We start from the raw sequence: 17,272 nt of genomic DNA, 5'->3' as shown, positions 1-17,272 counted from the left end.
TTGTTTTTCAACAAGACCCTCTCTTGTGTGGAAAGCTGGCTGATCCGTGGGGGACGCAAAACCAAAATCATGCTACACCGTGGCCAGCCTGGTCACCGCCGGATGTCGCAGAGAATTTATCTCTGACGGGCAGCTTCTCCCAACACTCTTCATCCACTTTTCTCCACCAGGAACTTCTTTTTAATTCTCATCGTAAACAAAGAAAATGACGTTCTGTTTCCTGCTTTTAACAAAAAAACAAAAGCCTGTTCTTTGCACTCAAAGCCTTGTGTGCTGAAACTTTTATAGTACTTAAAGTGAGGGCTTTCATTGAGATATCACAGCAGCAAACATGTTTCCAACAAGCATTTGTTCAGCACCGTAAGTAAAAGAAGTTCCTGGTGGACACAGAGCTTTACTCTCCCGTTGTTTCATTCTTTCCTCTCTGGTTTCTGCATACTCGTGTTGTATTTGTATGTATTTTCATCCTCAAGACTTTTTTTTAATCATCTAATTCATTCCAAATTTTCTTTTCTCTCGAGTCTGTCCAGGTCTCTGCATTGCCGTTACGGACTCTGCTGCTCCATGTTCTCAATCAACGGGTCTTTCTTCATAAACTGCAGATTTCTGATGGAGCGCCACACCCCGACGTAGCTGTCGCTAACCGACTTAGCGTTGGCTGCGTTCTCCTTGTTGAGATGCTCCCTCTGCATCTCCCGCACCTCGTCTTCCGTCATGACGCAGGAATTTACGCCTGCCTCTCCGTCTCCTTGTGCAACGTCTCCTGTCCGCACTTCTCCGTTAGCAACGTCCTCCTTCCAGTCACTGATCAACACTCCCTCTATCTCCGGGCGTTCGGGGTCGGATCCGATCCCCGCAGCTGGCCCGTCGCCGTCCGGAGGCGGTTTTTCCGTGTGCGGCTCGCCCGCCAGCGCTCCGTCCTTGGCGGCCTCCTCCAAGTCCTCGTACAGGCTCTTCTTCTTCGTCTCGAAATATTTGACCACGCAGTAGGTGATGGAGCCGACGGTGTTGACCACAACGCCGCCGATGAAGAGATGCGTGGGCGCGACGTCGCTGAACGCCAGCATGCCGACGGTGATGGTGGCGATGCTCTTGACCACGCCGACGAAGCTGGTGGTGACGGCCGAGTTGATGTAGGTGCAGTGCAGCGTGGTGAAGTTCATGGCGCAGCCGATGAACACGCAGATGGTGAAGACGACCGTGATGTACGGGTTCTGCCAGCCCTCGTACGACCACATGTTGACTGCGTCCAGGGAGATGATGGAGCACACCAGGAGCACCTGAGAGAGAGAGCGAGAGAGAGAGAGAGAGAGAGAGAGACGGCAGAGGGACAAGAGACAGAAGTTAGTTCGAAGAATTGTGTTTTTATAATGTGAAACACTTTGGGCCCTATTTTAACGATCTAAGCGCACGTGTCAGTGCCTGGCGCAGGTTTTTGCTAGTTTGGCGGCGGAAAAAAGGGTCTGTGCACCGGGTGCCTGGTCCTAAAGGGTTGTTCTTAGTGTCTTCATTAATCAGAGGTGTGTTTTGGCGTAACATGCAATCAACCAATCAGAGATCATCTCCCATTCCCTTTAAAAGCCAGGCGCGTTTGGACCTTGGAGCATTGCTGTTATGATGGAAGATTTACACCATAATATTTGTATTTGTAATCTTCTGCATGTGTGTGTGCTGCTGTGGGTCCCTGTGTGTGTAACAAGCATAGTGTGTGCGTGCTGTTTACGAACCTAGTAGCATTTTACTAATGCTCTGTTAAAATAATAATGAAATGCTGCGTTATTGACTTTAGACCAGGTTTTTGTTGGTCAATGGGGCCATCACTTCCCGCTGCATCAAGATAGCAATACGCCCAGAATGCACCTGAACACACCTCCCTGTAAGACCGGCACGCCCAGAATCCACCTGAACACACCTCCCTGTAAGACCAGCACGCCCAGAATGCACCTGAACACACCTCCCTGTAAGACCAGCACGCCCAGAATGCACCTGAACACATCTCCCTGTAAGACCAGCACGCCCATGGGCACAAAGATGGGTGCAGGTGCATTTGCTAGTTAAACGACGCAGGTGCTGGACGGGAAATTGACAACTGCGTTGGTCTTAAACTAGCAAAGACACTTGCGTCGGGCTTTGCGCTGTGCCGGGTGCAAGATAGGGCCTTTGGTGTTGCATGACTTATGAGTTGAAAAGTAAAATAAAGTTTATATGATTGATTGAAGTTGAGACAAAACAAAAGGACAAGAAAAGAGAGAGAGACAGAGAGAGAGAAAAAGGAAAGAGAAGTAACAAAAGAGGAAATAAACTACAAACAGTAAAAGGAATATAAAAGAAATGAAAGAGAGAAGAAAAAGAAAGAGAAAGAGGAAAGAGAGAGAGAGGAAGATCTGGAGAGACAGAAAATAAGGTAAAAAGAGAAATAAATAGGAGACAAGGAGAGGGGTGAAAGAAAAGAAAGAAAAGTGAAAGAAGGGGGCAAATTTGGAGAAAAACAGTAAGACGAGTAGACGAGAAAAGAAAGAATGAAATGAAAGAAAGCAATAGAAGAGGTAGAGACTCAAACATCACTCAGAGAGGAGGAAGAGAGAAAAATACAAGATGTAAAAAAATTGATGTATAGAAAAAGAAAGAAAAGATAGAGAAACAGTAAGAAGTAGCAGATAGGAAATAGAGAAAGAGAGGAAATGGAAAAGAGTACTGATGTAAAGATGAAGAGAGGATCATCAGAACAGATAAAGATAAAAGGAAGCAAACAACAGAAAAAAGGAAGTGTATGCTAAACTGAGAGGAAATGAAATAGTAAATGATAGAATAGTGTGAGATACAGTAGATAACAGAGAGAGGAAAGATTAACCCTCCTGTTGTCTTCGGGTCAAATTTGACCAAATTTAAAAAAGTTTCTATATCAGAAATTTGGGTTTCTTTCAACCAAATTTGTAAACAGAATAACGTGGATGGTTCCCTACAACGCTCTTCACAAGTTAAATACATGATCAGTTCACTACTTTCATTGAATTTGGTTTTTTTAGTTAATTTTATAGCATGTAAAGAAACATTTATAATACAACGTTGAAAAATGTGGGAAAAAAATGTCAAAAAAGAACAGAAAAAAGTGTCAAAAACATCAGAAAAGTGAAAAACATCAGAAAAGCTTTAAAAAAAAATGTTTTTTAAACTGAAAAAACTTTACAGAAACTTCGAAAAAAGTGATAAAAGTGTTGAAAAAGACTACCAAAACGGTAGATTTTTTTTTACGTTGACCCAGAAAAACAAAAAGTTGCATGATGGTCAACGGGGAAGACAACACAAGGGTTAAGAAGTAATAAGGGAACCGCTTCTACAAACTTGCGAGAAAGGAAAGAAAATAGAAAGAGGAAGAGGAAAAGAGGGAGTCAAGCTCCTTGCTCCAGGGCCCTTACCGGCGTGGCCATGACGGCAATGGCGTACTGCGCTGTGAGCGGCCCGTACTCGCTGTCATGACTGGTTTTCTGGATCACGACCAGGTAGGATGCATGGATGATGACCGCCAACACACCAGTGACATAACCAAAGGGATCGCCGGTCAGATCGCCAGCACCTGGGGACAAAAACACAAAAAGTTCACATGTTGAAGCAACACATTCTCACTCCCATCACGTCAGAAATCCAGGCTTGATCAGGTGTCTTTGGGCATTTGTTAATGACGCAAAAAAGTCTCCTTTAGCGTCATATTTAGACGAGCTTGGTCGGGACTATTGGCGTCACTTTTTGACGCTGTGGGTCGGGACGTACGTTAAACTGACATGCGGTACAAGAACGGTACGGTTAGGTTTAGGAAAAGATTGTTTCTGGGGTTCCAAAATGTACGTTTCAGTGACACGTGGGTGTTCAAATCCAAGTTCAAGGTACTTTATTGTCCCCCATTGGGGCAATTTGTTGTGCAGCAGATAGTATAGTACAAATCACACACCCAATACAGAGATTGTCTAACTTGCAGGCATCGTTAAAAACAATTTAAAAAAAAAAACAGTAAACAATCAATAAATAGTAAGTCCATAAGTTATCTATGGTTCTTTATAGCATTAAGAAGTAGAATGGCTGCAGGTACAAAAGAGTGTTTATATCTGTTGGTTCTGAATTTTGGGAGTTTAAAGCGTGCTCCAGATGGCAACATCTGAAATTCAGCCTGTAAGGGATGAGAACTATCTGACAGGATAGATTCAACCCTTCTTAGCATCTGCTTCTGATAAAGTTCCTCCAGGCCTTTCTGCTTAGAAACTGTGCTGCAACTGCTCACCTTAATTAACCTGGAAAGGGAGTTTTTTTTGGACCCATACCAGCAGATTAAGGAGAAGGTGACAACTGACTCAACAAAGGACCTATAGAAAAGGGTCATCAGGGTCTTGTCCACATTAAACGTGGCCAGCTTCCTAAGGCAATACAGGCAGGCACTGCTGGCCTTTCTTGCAAAGCAAACAAGTACAAGAACGGGACACAACTCCCGGTCTTCTGAGGCCTGTACTACAAAGCAAGATTTGGGGTTACCAAGGTAACTTCAGGTTGAACCCAGGGTTTTGTGGATCACAACGGTGGATCACTTGTTCCCGGGTTACATCATTGTGGTAACTTATGCTGAACACCTAACCTATTGAGGAGCAGGTTATGTTGGAGATCAGAGATTAACCGGTGTAAAAGCACCACCTACTAACCAATCAATACTCAATTGATAACGGCGTCACCATTCTTAGAAGATCCGGAGAGAGAGAGAGAGAGAGAGAGAGGTGCGCTTAGAAAAGTTAAAACATTTAGAGACCGACAACCCCGTTAACATTCCCTGATGGGTATCTTTATGAAATATATAGATTTTCAGCGGAGGGAATTACATATAGGCTGTTTGTCAGCTTCTTGAGCCATGTGTTGCCAATGCGCACATCGGTTTGAATTATGTTTTTATATTTTTTATTTGCTCTCACGATCGCTTACCACTGTCAGGGTTGCAACTGAAATAATAGGCTAAAGCAACGGCAGTTTATGGAAAGCACAAGTGTAATTATAGTCAGATCTTGTGCCCGACTAATGGGGAAGTGGTTTTGGTAAGCGTTGTAATTCACGCATTTACAGCGTTGGCTATTTTTTTGCCAGCTTTCCTTCCTGGGTTAGGAAGCAGCAACTGTATTGCGTTTTGCCTGCAAAACCGTGTTTGTGTTCTTCATATTTATGTAGAATTATAGTTTGCTCTTCTTATGTAAAATATGATAGATGTTTGCGATTGGTCATGCTGTGCAAACACCTCCTCTTTTATGTGAACGAGCGCGTCGCTGAATTGGGAAACCCTGAGTTGACTGAACTAGTTGTTAACCACCGTCGTGACACAGCTTATACGAGACAGCGGTTGTTAGGTTAGGTGAAGCCGGGTAACTGAAAGAAATCCAGGGAATGTTGATCTTGATCCATAGTACAGACCTCTGGGTGAAAGTCCTATGTTGTTTAACTCATCCACCACCCCAACCTGCCTCCCTACGCAGCATTTTGGGCTTTCATACTTTCATACTCTCTACCGTTGTTGCTCTTAATTCTACGTCATCTTACAGCTTACTCACCTGGGGCCTGACAAATAAGTGACGCAAAAATGTGAAATAATCGCCTGTGAATATTTTGCATCAAAACTTTGCAGAGAGTAAGATGGCTGTAAACAGCCTTGCAGTGTTTTGCCCCTTGACCTTTGACCAATCAGTTAATCTTCGAGTCAAAGTGTGTGTTTGTGCCAAATAAGAAGATGTTCCCTCTGGGGGTTCCTGACATTTTGAGTTCATGAGAATGGGACAGACATACAACCACGAAACATATTAATGAAGTGTCTTCTGACCTGAGAGACAGAACATGCATTGTTTATAGTTTGGCTGAAGAAGCTTATGGTCATACAGTACGTGCAGCATCTGACTTCTCAATATAGAATGTAGCCTCAATACAAATGATGGGAACAAAGGTCGCTGTACTGTTTGAATGTATTCAAATGGCGACTTGGTTTGTCTTTCCACTGTTACAACAATCACCACTCTGGTTTGGTTGAAATAAACCCTTAATTCACCCATTTACATGTGGAAATATGCTGGCTCTATACACGCTAAAAGTCCTGATTATTTACATGGAGTCTGGTGGAGATATGCTGGCTCTATACACGCTAAAAGTACTGATTATTTACATGGAGTCTGGTTGGTTTGGCGATGGTGTTTTCGGGGCTGTTTCATGTTAAACTAAAAGGATCTTACTCTTTAACAAAAAGGTCTATCTCCTTTCCATAATGTTGTCAGACACTTAATTAATTATAATCTGAGCCTGTCAGCGGCAAAAACAGAACTTGTAGTGGACGCTAACTGAGAATACATGACTGCAGCGGTCTCACTATACTGGACCAATGTCAAAGATTGTTGTTCCCATCAGTCACTTAGACACACAAACAGAGATTGACCTTTCTGTTAAAGAGTAAGATCCTTTTTGTTTAACATGAAACCACCGCCCCAAAATCACCATCACCAAACCCACCAGACTCCATGTAAATAATCAGTACTTTTAGCGTGTATAGAGCCAGCATTTTTCCAAATGTGGAAAGACGAACCAAGACAGCTTTTTATAGTTTTAATTTGTTTCTGTGGACTTTAAATGAAGTGTGTTTTACGATGATAAAAGTATTGATTATTTACAGGGAGTCTGGTGGGTTTGGTGATAGTGATTTCAGGACTGTTTCATGTTAAACTAAAAGGATCTCACTCTTTAACAAAAAGATCTATATCTGTAGGGAGACGCCAAATGATCAGAGACCCAAAGCAACCCCAAAGAAAAGACAAATGACCAGAAAGAGAGACAACACGGCTACAAAGAGACGCAAAAACCCACAGAGACACAATGTTTCTCATTGAAGAATAGAACATTTTCTTGAGGAAGGACGCCTATACCCCTTGCCAAATACGCACACCTAAGTCTTCCAAAGAGCGAGGGAAAACAATGAATATTTACTTATGATCTACGTTTTAGCGACAAAATATTGACAAAATGACATTATCTCATTTGATCAATCCATTAAAAGATGTCTGGAAGATGCAAATATCAACTTATCCACAGGCGATTGTCAGCAAGATTAAAACCAGAGTGATGAATCAGTCCATTAGATTCATATTCTGCAAATTTCACACTTTATGTTTCGACCCCTCCTCCTTCCTGAGAAACAGCAGTGGTGGAAATTGATTCAGGAAATGAATTATGTGTAGGTTTTTGTGTTTATGACTTCAGGATCATTAACAGTAATGGAAGAGGAACATTCGCTGCTGGGAACGATGATTAAAGGATCTTTACAGGACCAGAGATTAATGTTAACCGTTTAACAGCTTTACATATGAAGAAAAAGCTATTAAATTGGGAGATTTATAAAAGAAAATAAATTATGTTAGAGGTCAGAGTCGGTATTTTCTTTTTCTTGTTAAAGTTAAAGAGAAAAAAAGGCAATGACATTAAAAGGGAGAGAGCGGGATGAAGAAAGTAAAGGAGTTATCAGAGGGAGAGTTAGGGTGGGAAAAGGAGAAACAACAACAAGCAGAGTTCAGCCTACTGATTATGACATTAAAGGTGCTCTAAGTGATATTGGGTGACACCACTTCTTGTTGACGTTTGAAGTATTGTCAAAAAAAAGTGAGGCTAGCTCGCCCCTCCCTCCTCCTCATCCCGTCCCCTTTCCCTCCCTTCTGTTCACTTAACCCTCAACCCCCACTCCCAAATCCTTCTTGTCAGATATTGGCATAAAATACTCGTGGACTGCCATTTCTGTTTAAAAAAGGGGGAAAAAAGGAGGAGGTAAAACAAATTCAAATGAAGAAAGTGGATATGAAAAGGAAATTAAAACAAGAGTGTTTTAAGTGTGTTTACCGGCCAGTGCAGCTCCACCGGTGGTGATGACGACAGCGATCACTACGCCGGGGGACGGCACGCCGTTCCTGAGAACGCACATGCCGATGCTGAGCGTGAAGAGCGGCAGGCAGCGTTTGAACACGACGTACATGGGCAGGCTGAGGCCGCGCAGAGACCACAGAGTGAGAGTGGACTGCAGCGTGGAGAGGATACATACCGGGCCGAACTCCTGCACACAGAGAGGGAGACACACACATACGCGCACACACACACACACACACACACACACACACACACACACACACACATTTTTGTCAGTTAGAAGTAGAGCTGGGTGATTTGATGACTTTGAGTTGTCTGAACAGAAACGCTGCTGTTTATTTCCCAAAAGAAGGGATTTTTTCCTCCATAGAAGTTTAGCTGGCTGTGTCAAACATAGGCTTTTGTGGTTAAATGGTTTTTGGTTTGTGTACAATAGTATATTAGAACCAAAAACCAAGAATTTTTGGTTCCCAAATGGGAGAGAAGTCCCCACAGTGCGACTGTGTGAACTAGTCCCCACAATGTATGTCTCACACACACAAACACACATACACATTTGTGGCTCTGTGAGGCTATAACACTCATTGTAATTAAAAGATAGGCCTACATAAATGTTGAGTCAGCAGTCCTGGTGAAGTTGACGTGAAAAAGTGTGAGCATGCAACACTTTCTTGCATGCAAATTTAAATAAAACCTATACACACAAAAAAAATTATAAATAAGTAAACAAACAAGTACAACTGAGGCTCATTGTTTTGCCCTGATGATGATGCGAGATTTAAAAGAAATCTCTCCCAATGTCAAGGATTTTAATTTGGCACTGTTCCCTTTTTAAGAGATGAAATTGCTCTCAATCAATCTGTTAGTTGTGTGCTGCTACGATGTTTTATGCCTTGTTTATTGTGTTTTTAAACTGTTTAGTTTTTTGTACCGCCAACTGCTGATCAAATTTCCCCTTGAGGGACAAAAAAAGCTCTCTGAACCTTGTTTTACTGTGAAATCAGTATATTACACACAGTTTTAAACTACCAGGAACTTAACAGATTTATATTTTGTCACAAACTCAGGCTCCATGTCCATGCAAGAGATTTACATGAATGTGTAGTCAATGCACTGTGGCAGTGTTGAAGGTGCAAACTAATGCAGGGGGAACGTAAGCTGTGGCAGGAGAGACTGTGAGCTCATGGACCTGCTTTTACAGCCTGCAAGGCCCAGGTGAACCAGATCAAGCTGACTACCCTCACATGTCAGCAAACTGCCTGCTGAGGCTGTTACCACCTCCGAGACAGTGGGAGGGTGGTGCCAGGTGTGATATAGAAAAGTAACGCACACCGAGGGTTGTAGCGAGGAGACGTTCGCTGGAAGAAAATAGTGAGCTTTTATTTACATTTCTATTTAATTCAGATGAATTTCTCAGGCCTTCTTTCAAAGGTGCTTTCACTTACAAATTATTTGTTTTCAGGTTTTGCTGCTTATACTTTTAATCAATGACACTGTCCTCCCCTACAAAAAATGCTCCATTAGTTAGTTTGTTCAAGCATCAATTATGACTCATATGTGTGTTTATAGTGGCGGCGCCCTCTAGTGGCCTTAGTAGAAATCCATTCTCACTCAGAACTTGTAAAATACAGACACTTGGTCAGTGGCTGTCAGTGTCATACAACGCAAGCACGGGGCAGAGCAGCAGCTACGCGGTGCTACACCCAGAAGACCGGGGTGAAAGTCCTAAACCCAACTCTCCTGTTCTTCTTTGCCTAATCCCAACTGTCTCGTTCTTGTCCTGCATGTCACGGAAACACTAATAAGCCCGCCCACCATCGTTTCCTAAACCTAATTGCATCAAAAGTGATGCTAATAGTCCGACCAAGTGCTTTTAGATAAAATGCGTTTGGATCTGACGCTAAAGGAGACTTTAAGCGTCAATAACAACGCCAAAGGCACCTGACCAAGAGTATGTATTTTACGTAGTGGGAGTGAGAATGTGTTCATGAACGTTCTGCCAAAATGATTTGAATGTGCAGGGCCGGTGTTGAGTCAATATTGATATTTGATCTGAAGAATTTGAGCTGTAAACAAGTTTGCACGATTAAATAACCATAATGAAAGTTATTTTGGGAAAACACACCGATTGAACTTGTGGGGCAGTTAGAATTGAAATGATATAACAAACTATTTTTGGTGCCAGACCACACAGATGTTGCACCAATCGCAGGAGCAGTATAGATCTTTATCACGGCAGACATGTTGACATGTCATAGTAAGAAAAGCACAGGTGTATTCAACAGCAAATTATTAAAATGTGACTAGGCTCATGCACAGCGCGCGCACACTATGTTTGTTACACACACAAGGACGCACAACAGCACAAAAAAGTAAAAGATTACAAATAAAAATATTACAGTGCAAATCCGCCATCATAATAGCAATGCACCAAGGTACAAACATGCCTGACTTTTAAAGGGAATGGGAGAAGATTTCTGATTGTTTTTTTGCATGTTACGCCCAAAACACACCTATGATTAATGAAGACACAAAGTCAACACTTTTGAACCATGTCCCTGGTGCACGGACCCTTTTGGATTTGGACATGCTCTAACGCACCTGCACCAGGCGCTTCACGCTGTGCGCTTAGATTGTTTAAATAGGGCCCTTAGGGTTAGAAACACGACATTCTCCAAATTTTTTTGCCGCATTCATAATCCTCCTGTACAGCATTTAACATTTATTTTGGCCGCAGTGATTTTGATGAACAGTCCTGCCAATAAAGTTAATGACTTGTGTCAGTCAATCAGACTCTCAGCCAATCTTTTAGGCGGTCCATTACCCAGTGAGTCAATCATTCACTCAATCGATCATCAACTGGAAAACACCAATAGGCAGTTTGACCAATATTTGGAGGGGCAACCATCATCAACATTTCTCCCATTCCAAACATTAAATGTAAATCATTATAATTACATTGCAGTGATGCAATGACGTACTGATAAAGGAGAAACCTTTTCACCTCTGCCAAATGATAATGGTAATAAAATGAAGGTTGTGCTTTAATTTTGAATCATTGATTAATAATAATAGTCTACCAAACCACAATATCCACACATTTTATAGCTGCAGGTTAAAGGCAGCATTATATTACTGTAATCCAGAAGGCTTAAGGTGTTTAGACTGATATTATTTTCGGCCATTCCTCCCCTCTGATCTGACCCACAGGAGTGTTTTCTGTCCTCATATCAAAACCAGAGAAGGTAAAGGTCGTGGTTTTAAATACATCGTTAGTAATCATATGTAATGTTTCTGAAACTGTAAAATGTTCCATCTGATGATCATAAATGACCTGTAACAGCAAATGAGACTAAGGGCTCCTGCACACTGGCTGCGTGCCCTGAGCGTGGCGTTTCTCTTGCGTGTCAGTTGCGTGGCGGCTGCGTGGCATTTTCTGTCTTTGCACACCAGAAACGTGTCTGACGCAGCGCTGCTGCTGCTAGCCTTGTCTGTACACCTTTCCCATTGATAAAATTAAATAGTGTGTTCTTCAACTTTATTTTGTCAATATTTTTGTGTTTGTACATTTGTTTGCTCTTATTTCGATATATATTTTTATATTTCAATTCCCTTTCCTGAGATAATGAAGTCCATGTCATTGTTTTATCAGAATCCAAGGGAAATACAATTTAAAAAAAGAGTTCAACAGATTTTGCTAAATTGTTAAAATGTTAAAAGCATAGGCTATCCTAGAGACTTTCAAACATCAAAATGTCATTTATTAAATCTATTCATGTCAAAATGACATATAAACATCTTTTCGTATTCTATTTTGCCTGGAGATGCTTCCAACACACTTGCGTGTCACATGAAAAATAGGCGTCAGTCGCGCCTGAGAAGTGCTTGTCACACCACGCAGCTGACACGCTCACACCACGCAGCCAGTGTGCAGGAGCCCTAACAGTGAAAAGAACGCTATGTTTATATAGTTGTTATTAATGCCTCGGCCCAGGTCCGATTTTGCCCGCGAAGTCTGACAATTACTTGCAGCAGGTAGACGGCGCTACAGAGCAGACACTGAAGGGTCACAGATTTCTTTGTAACACTGGTAAAGCCTGTTAGCGTATCCAGCCAGGTAAAGGGTAGCAGGAGGTATAGGCTAGGCCTTTGTATTCTATTTGTATACAAGTGGAGGTATTTCGGTACCTGGGCACAGAAGTAGACACTTCCCTGTCCTTTTCACAACACACGGACATAATATACAAAAAATCACAACAGCGTCTACACCTGCTCAGGAAACTCAGAACCTTTGAGATCAGTAAGGACGTGCTAACTTTGGTTTACCGCTGTCTCATCGAATCAGTTCTCACTTTCAATATCTCTTCCTGGTACAACCAACTCACCATCAAACACAAAACAAGACTTTCACGCATAGTGAATCACGCTGCCAAAATAACTGGCTCATCCCATGCTCCCCTATCTGAGCTGTACAATCGCTCAGTGATCAGGAAAGCCAACCTGATCACACAGGACCCGTCTCACCCCCTCCACCCGTCTCACCCCCTCCATCACTCCTTCCAGCTATTACCATCAGGCAGGCGATTTAGGGTACCATTGGCCCTTAAAAACATCTACAAGAAATCCTTCATCCCATCTGCAATAGCCATATTGAATAGCACAAAATGAACACTACAGTCAGCTGATACCTCAATTCACCCCATGTCTTGTTTTTATATGTATGTATGAATGTCTCTTTGTAACTGGAGCCTTGTCAAAGACAATTTTCTGGAACCCTGTGTTACAGACAATAAAGTATTATCTTATCTTATCTTATCTTATTTAGAAGTTATCTGTTGTAGTTATGGCTGACAATGGGGCCATCGCAGAAAAAAAGGAACTTAAACGAACAACTAATGGTAAAAGCTAAAAGAGACACAGACGACGGGCAAAACCCTCAGTCAATCTCGGTCAGGTTTATAACAGATGGAGGCAATTACGGGATCGTAAATGATTCAAAACACAGCCGGAATTGGAATATGTCTAACGCTACAATGCCCAATGTGGTTGAACCTGAGTAGCCTATAATAAATTACGCCCCCTTACATTTAGCGCCCGTGACGTAGCTCCATTTTTTCCGTAAAGTTAAAACTCTATGTTTCGTTTTCTTTTCAAAAGGGACATGAACCCCGGTCTTCTCTGGGTGAAAGTCCTGTGCTTGTTTGACCCATCCACCCCCCGTTACCCTCGAACTCGTCCATGCTTCCTGTTTCCGCTTTGTCATGCGCCACTGAAAAAAAATAGAGTGTGCACGACCGCTGGTCACGCACTTAAAATCCTGGCGCACCAGCGAGATCTACATCATTTTGAAGTCACATTGTTGCGTGACAGTTCGGGAACAGCGACTGTAAAGAGGCCTTTTTACTTCCTTACCTTACTTCATGCTTTGCTCCTGTAGAACTACTACGGCCACTAGTGGGCGCCACCACTACAAACATAACTATAGGTCAGAATGATGCTGGAACAAACCACCTATGTGGTCTTTGTTCGGGGGAGGACAGTCTCTGAATTTCAGCATTGGGTAGCAACTGATTACATGTAATTGGAATTACATAATCAGATTTAAAAAAAAAAAAAAACTAACTAAATCAGCTCAGCTTAAAAAATGATGGTCAAGGAATACATTTCTTTCATCTGAGGTCTCCTCTTGTGTCAGATGAGCAAAGTCTTCCATGTGGCCTGTGATTATAAAACAGCAGCAACAAAAACGTACACAAAAGAAACGTGATCTTCAACCGGGGGTCTGGGACCATTCAGCGTTACTGCAGGGAGGAGGAGGGGGGGGGGCCCAATTTACTGTTCAAAGGTTAATATGTCTGAAAATATACATAAACATGAGTCCAACATATCATTAGCTAAAGATGAATCGGCCTATTTGTGATTTGTTTTTAAATTGACAAAACATTGATGATTTATTGGCCTGTAGCCATCCACAGATACAGTTAAGCCTAAGGATTCCCTGTGTTACATGTATGTTTACCATTAAAACATGACATAAATATATATGTCAATAAATATTATTTTAATAACTTAGTATTGTATGCATCATACAAAAGGTATGTTTAAAGGCTTTAGGCCGCCCTACACGTTATTGTAGGCCTAGTTTAATATGCTTCTCAATTTCATATAATATGTAGTAGGGGGTCCATGCTTTGTCTCTCTTTCAGCAATGGGGTCCTTGGCCTAAAAAACGTTGAAGACCCCTGTGATACAGTATCAGACAGTACACCTGCAGTGTGTGCCAGTACTGTTTTTTTGCATGTCATCTGCATTAAAAATGTCTTGAAATGTTTAAACAGAAAATGAACAATGGTGGATCTTAAATTTTTGTGGCTGCGTCCATTTTTTTTAGCTTTTCAATGGTTGATTTGAAGTAATCTAAAAACATTCAGATATTACTTCTTTTGTAAACCAATTAATTGCTTAACTTTTTACAAAAAAAATGCAGAGAAAAAAAAAAGTAATATGATTGTTTTCTTGTATAGGCCCATTACAACATAACTAAAAAGCTGTGGATGTTATCAGCTACTTTAGTCATTTTAACCTAATTTAATTATCCGGTATAATATTTAAGTATGTTATTTGTGTCTTGTTAGGTCAAGTATATGCTAATTACATAATTACACTGCTGAATAAGGAGCATAAAGAGTTTCCAGGAAGCCAGATCAGAATACCTTTTGAACATAATTTTAGCCTTGATAGAATAATAATATTGTATCACCCCCCCACACACACACACACACACACACACACACAACTTTGAACAAAGTTACGCCCTTGCTGCAACTACAAGCCCCCTTCTGGAAATCTCCCAGTTTGGGATTAACCAAAATCAAACCAAAACTGCAATGTCAGACTGTTTTTACCTTGGAAAGCTGCACGCTGAACGGCGGGACTTTGACCAACCCCAGTCGCCTCAGGACCTCCAGGGTGAACGCCGCCGTGCTGCTGGTCAGCAGCTGGATGAGCGTCAGGAAGTTGAAGTTATAATTACTGATGAGAAACTTGAGCAAAATGTTCAGGGAGCCGGAGAAAAAGCCGTGCGCAACGGCCACGGCGATCCCCAAAAAACGGCTCTTAACCACATCCATGATGCTTTGCTGCTGTTCGCTTTAGAGACAGTCATACAGGAGAGAGAAAGTAGTGTTTGTGCCCGGTGGTCCCTGTTTCAGCCGGGGGTTGGAGAGCTATCAGTTTTGGAGATGAAAAGGGAAAGGATTCGGTTTGGCTTTTACGCACTGCTGCCAGACGGAGAAACGGCAGGAAAGGTTTGTGAGGGGAAATGAATCCGCACACAGGAGATTTTTGGAAAAGAAATAGCAAAAGTGAGATCGAGAGGTAGGAAAAGAAAAGAGGGACAGATGTTCACGAGGAGATCCGCTGTTAGCTTCTGCTGACTCGCCTCTTCTTTAGTTCAAAATGCAGTTCAGTCCAGCTCTTCTCCGTCAGCTGCATTCAGTTCAAACACTCAGAAACTCAGCCGTTGTTTGCATTAGTTTCCATTCACTCACCACGAGCAGCAGGAGACTTCATCAGGGACTTTTTCGTTGCGCTTCTTTTCCAAAAAGGAAAATAAAGAAAAAAGAAAACGTCCGGTAAGTGCGAGAGAGAAAGAGAGAGAGAGTATGAGACACACGCAAAGGAAGAGTGATAAAAAGAAGCGGGGAGAAGAAGTGGTTCCCTGCGAACAGAAGCTGCAGTGGAGGACAGAGACGCGCAGCAGATGTGCGGGAGGTGTACAGTAGAGGGGAGGCCGTCCTCTGAGAGGCTGCATAGGGGGGGGGTGACATTTTGCCGCAGAGCCTCTTGGATGATTGCACGAGAGAAAGGGAGGGGGGAGAGAGAGAGAGAGAGAGAGAGAGAGAGAAAGAGGGGAGTGTAAGAGAGAGAGAGAGGGACAGAGAGAGAGAGGGGGACAGAGAGAGAGAGGGTGGAGAGTAAGAGAAAAAGAAGGGGAGAGAGAGAGACAGAGAGAAAGGGGGAGAGAGAGAGAGAGAGAGGGAGAGAGAGGGAGAAATCAACCATGAACCCATACCAGCATGCAGAAAAAATATAAATGTAGCCTATAAAACAACAAAGCACACAGATATCATGTGACTAACTTTAAACAATCCGTCTCATTCAGATACATTCATTCATCTTTTATTTGCACAACAGTCCAACGAATGGAAGCAGTTCACTCTCTTCAGCAAAGACAGTACAGTAGGCCAGTGATTCAAGCAGGGCGCAATTTTCACTAACATTTTCTCCCATTTATTTTTGACGATCAGAAAAACTAATAATCTCTGCAGGGTAAATCCAGACAGCTAGCTAGACTATCTGTCCAATCTGAGTGTTCTGTTGCACGACTAAAACTACTTTTGAACGTCCACACGTTCCACCAAAACCAGTTCCTTCCTGAGACTATTTAGCAGAGGCACCGTGGCTCCGTCCAGAGCTTAGCCCCGCCCCAAGACGATTGTGATTGGTTTAAAGAAATACCAATAAACCAGAGCACGTTTTTCTCCCATCCAGGAATGCTGTGTGGACTAACCAGACCTTCCTCTACAGCTTTGTGGAGGAAGGTCTGGCAATGGAGGAATATTCAGTAGATCAGTCCAAAGTGTGTAGAATTCATCCTCTGGGGATCTGTACAACATTTGGCACAAACACAAACCGACTACAGCACGAGAACCAAATGGTTTAGAACATGTGCGTTCTTACTTGTTGTCTTTATCAAAGATCCTCTAAGACACTGGTTCTCAAGCTTTTTTCAATAATGCCCCCCCCCCTTTTCGACAGTTTCTTTTAGCCATGTACCCCCTAACCACTGCGAATCATTTTTGGTAGGAAAAAAAAAGTCTCTATAAAGAGGAAGAATACAGCAATGTCAGAGATAGATATTTACTAAACAACAGCCTTGGATCTGGAACACATTTAGATGATGATGAAGAAAGGAGACAAAAACTTGGAAAAAGACGGTAGAAAGAAGGAAGGCAACACTAGGGCGACAAAAGGGACAAAAAATTCAAATAAGCGACAAACTTAAAAAAAAAAGCGAATTTGAAAAAAGAGACAGTAGAAAAAAGGCAAGCATTGGTCAAAACAAATGACAAAACCTTCAAAAAAAAGGTTACAAACTTCAAAAACAGCGACAAAAAAGCTGTAAAAAGCAACAATCCTTGAGAAAAAAAGACAGCAGAAGTAACTACAGCCTTGGAACTGAAAAACATTTTGCAAAAATGTCACGTAACGCCACGCAGTCCTCCAAAGTACCCCTAGGGGGACACGTACCTCCTGCAGTCCTCCAGAGTACCCCTAGGGGGACACGTACCCC

The 17,272-nt window shown here is 42.2% G+C and overlaps 1 protein-coding gene across 1 annotated transcript; it reads right to left on the bottom strand.

The window, feature by feature from the left end:
* Positions 1–545: 545 nt before the first annotated feature.
* slc35d3 (solute carrier family 35 member D3) lies at positions 546–15,047 on the bottom strand. Its single transcript, XM_028604666.1, has 4 exons — positions 14,823–15,047; positions 7,894–8,104; positions 3,417–3,574; positions 546–1,280 (listed from the first exon to the last, which is right to left on the bottom strand). The coding sequence occupies exons 1-4, from the start codon at positions 15,045–15,047 to the stop codon at positions 546–548; spliced, it is 1,329 nt and encodes a 442-aa protein (XP_028460467.1).
* Positions 15,048–17,272: the final 2,225 nt, after the last annotated feature.

This window comes from Perca flavescens, chromosome 18 (assembly GCF_004354835.1).
Source record: "Perca flavescens isolate YP-PL-M2 chromosome 18, PFLA_1.0, whole genome shotgun sequence".
Lineage (NCBI taxonomy): Eukaryota > Metazoa > Chordata > Actinopteri > Perciformes > Percidae > Perca > Perca flavescens.
This window is presented reverse-complemented; position numbering and strand designations above follow the sequence as displayed.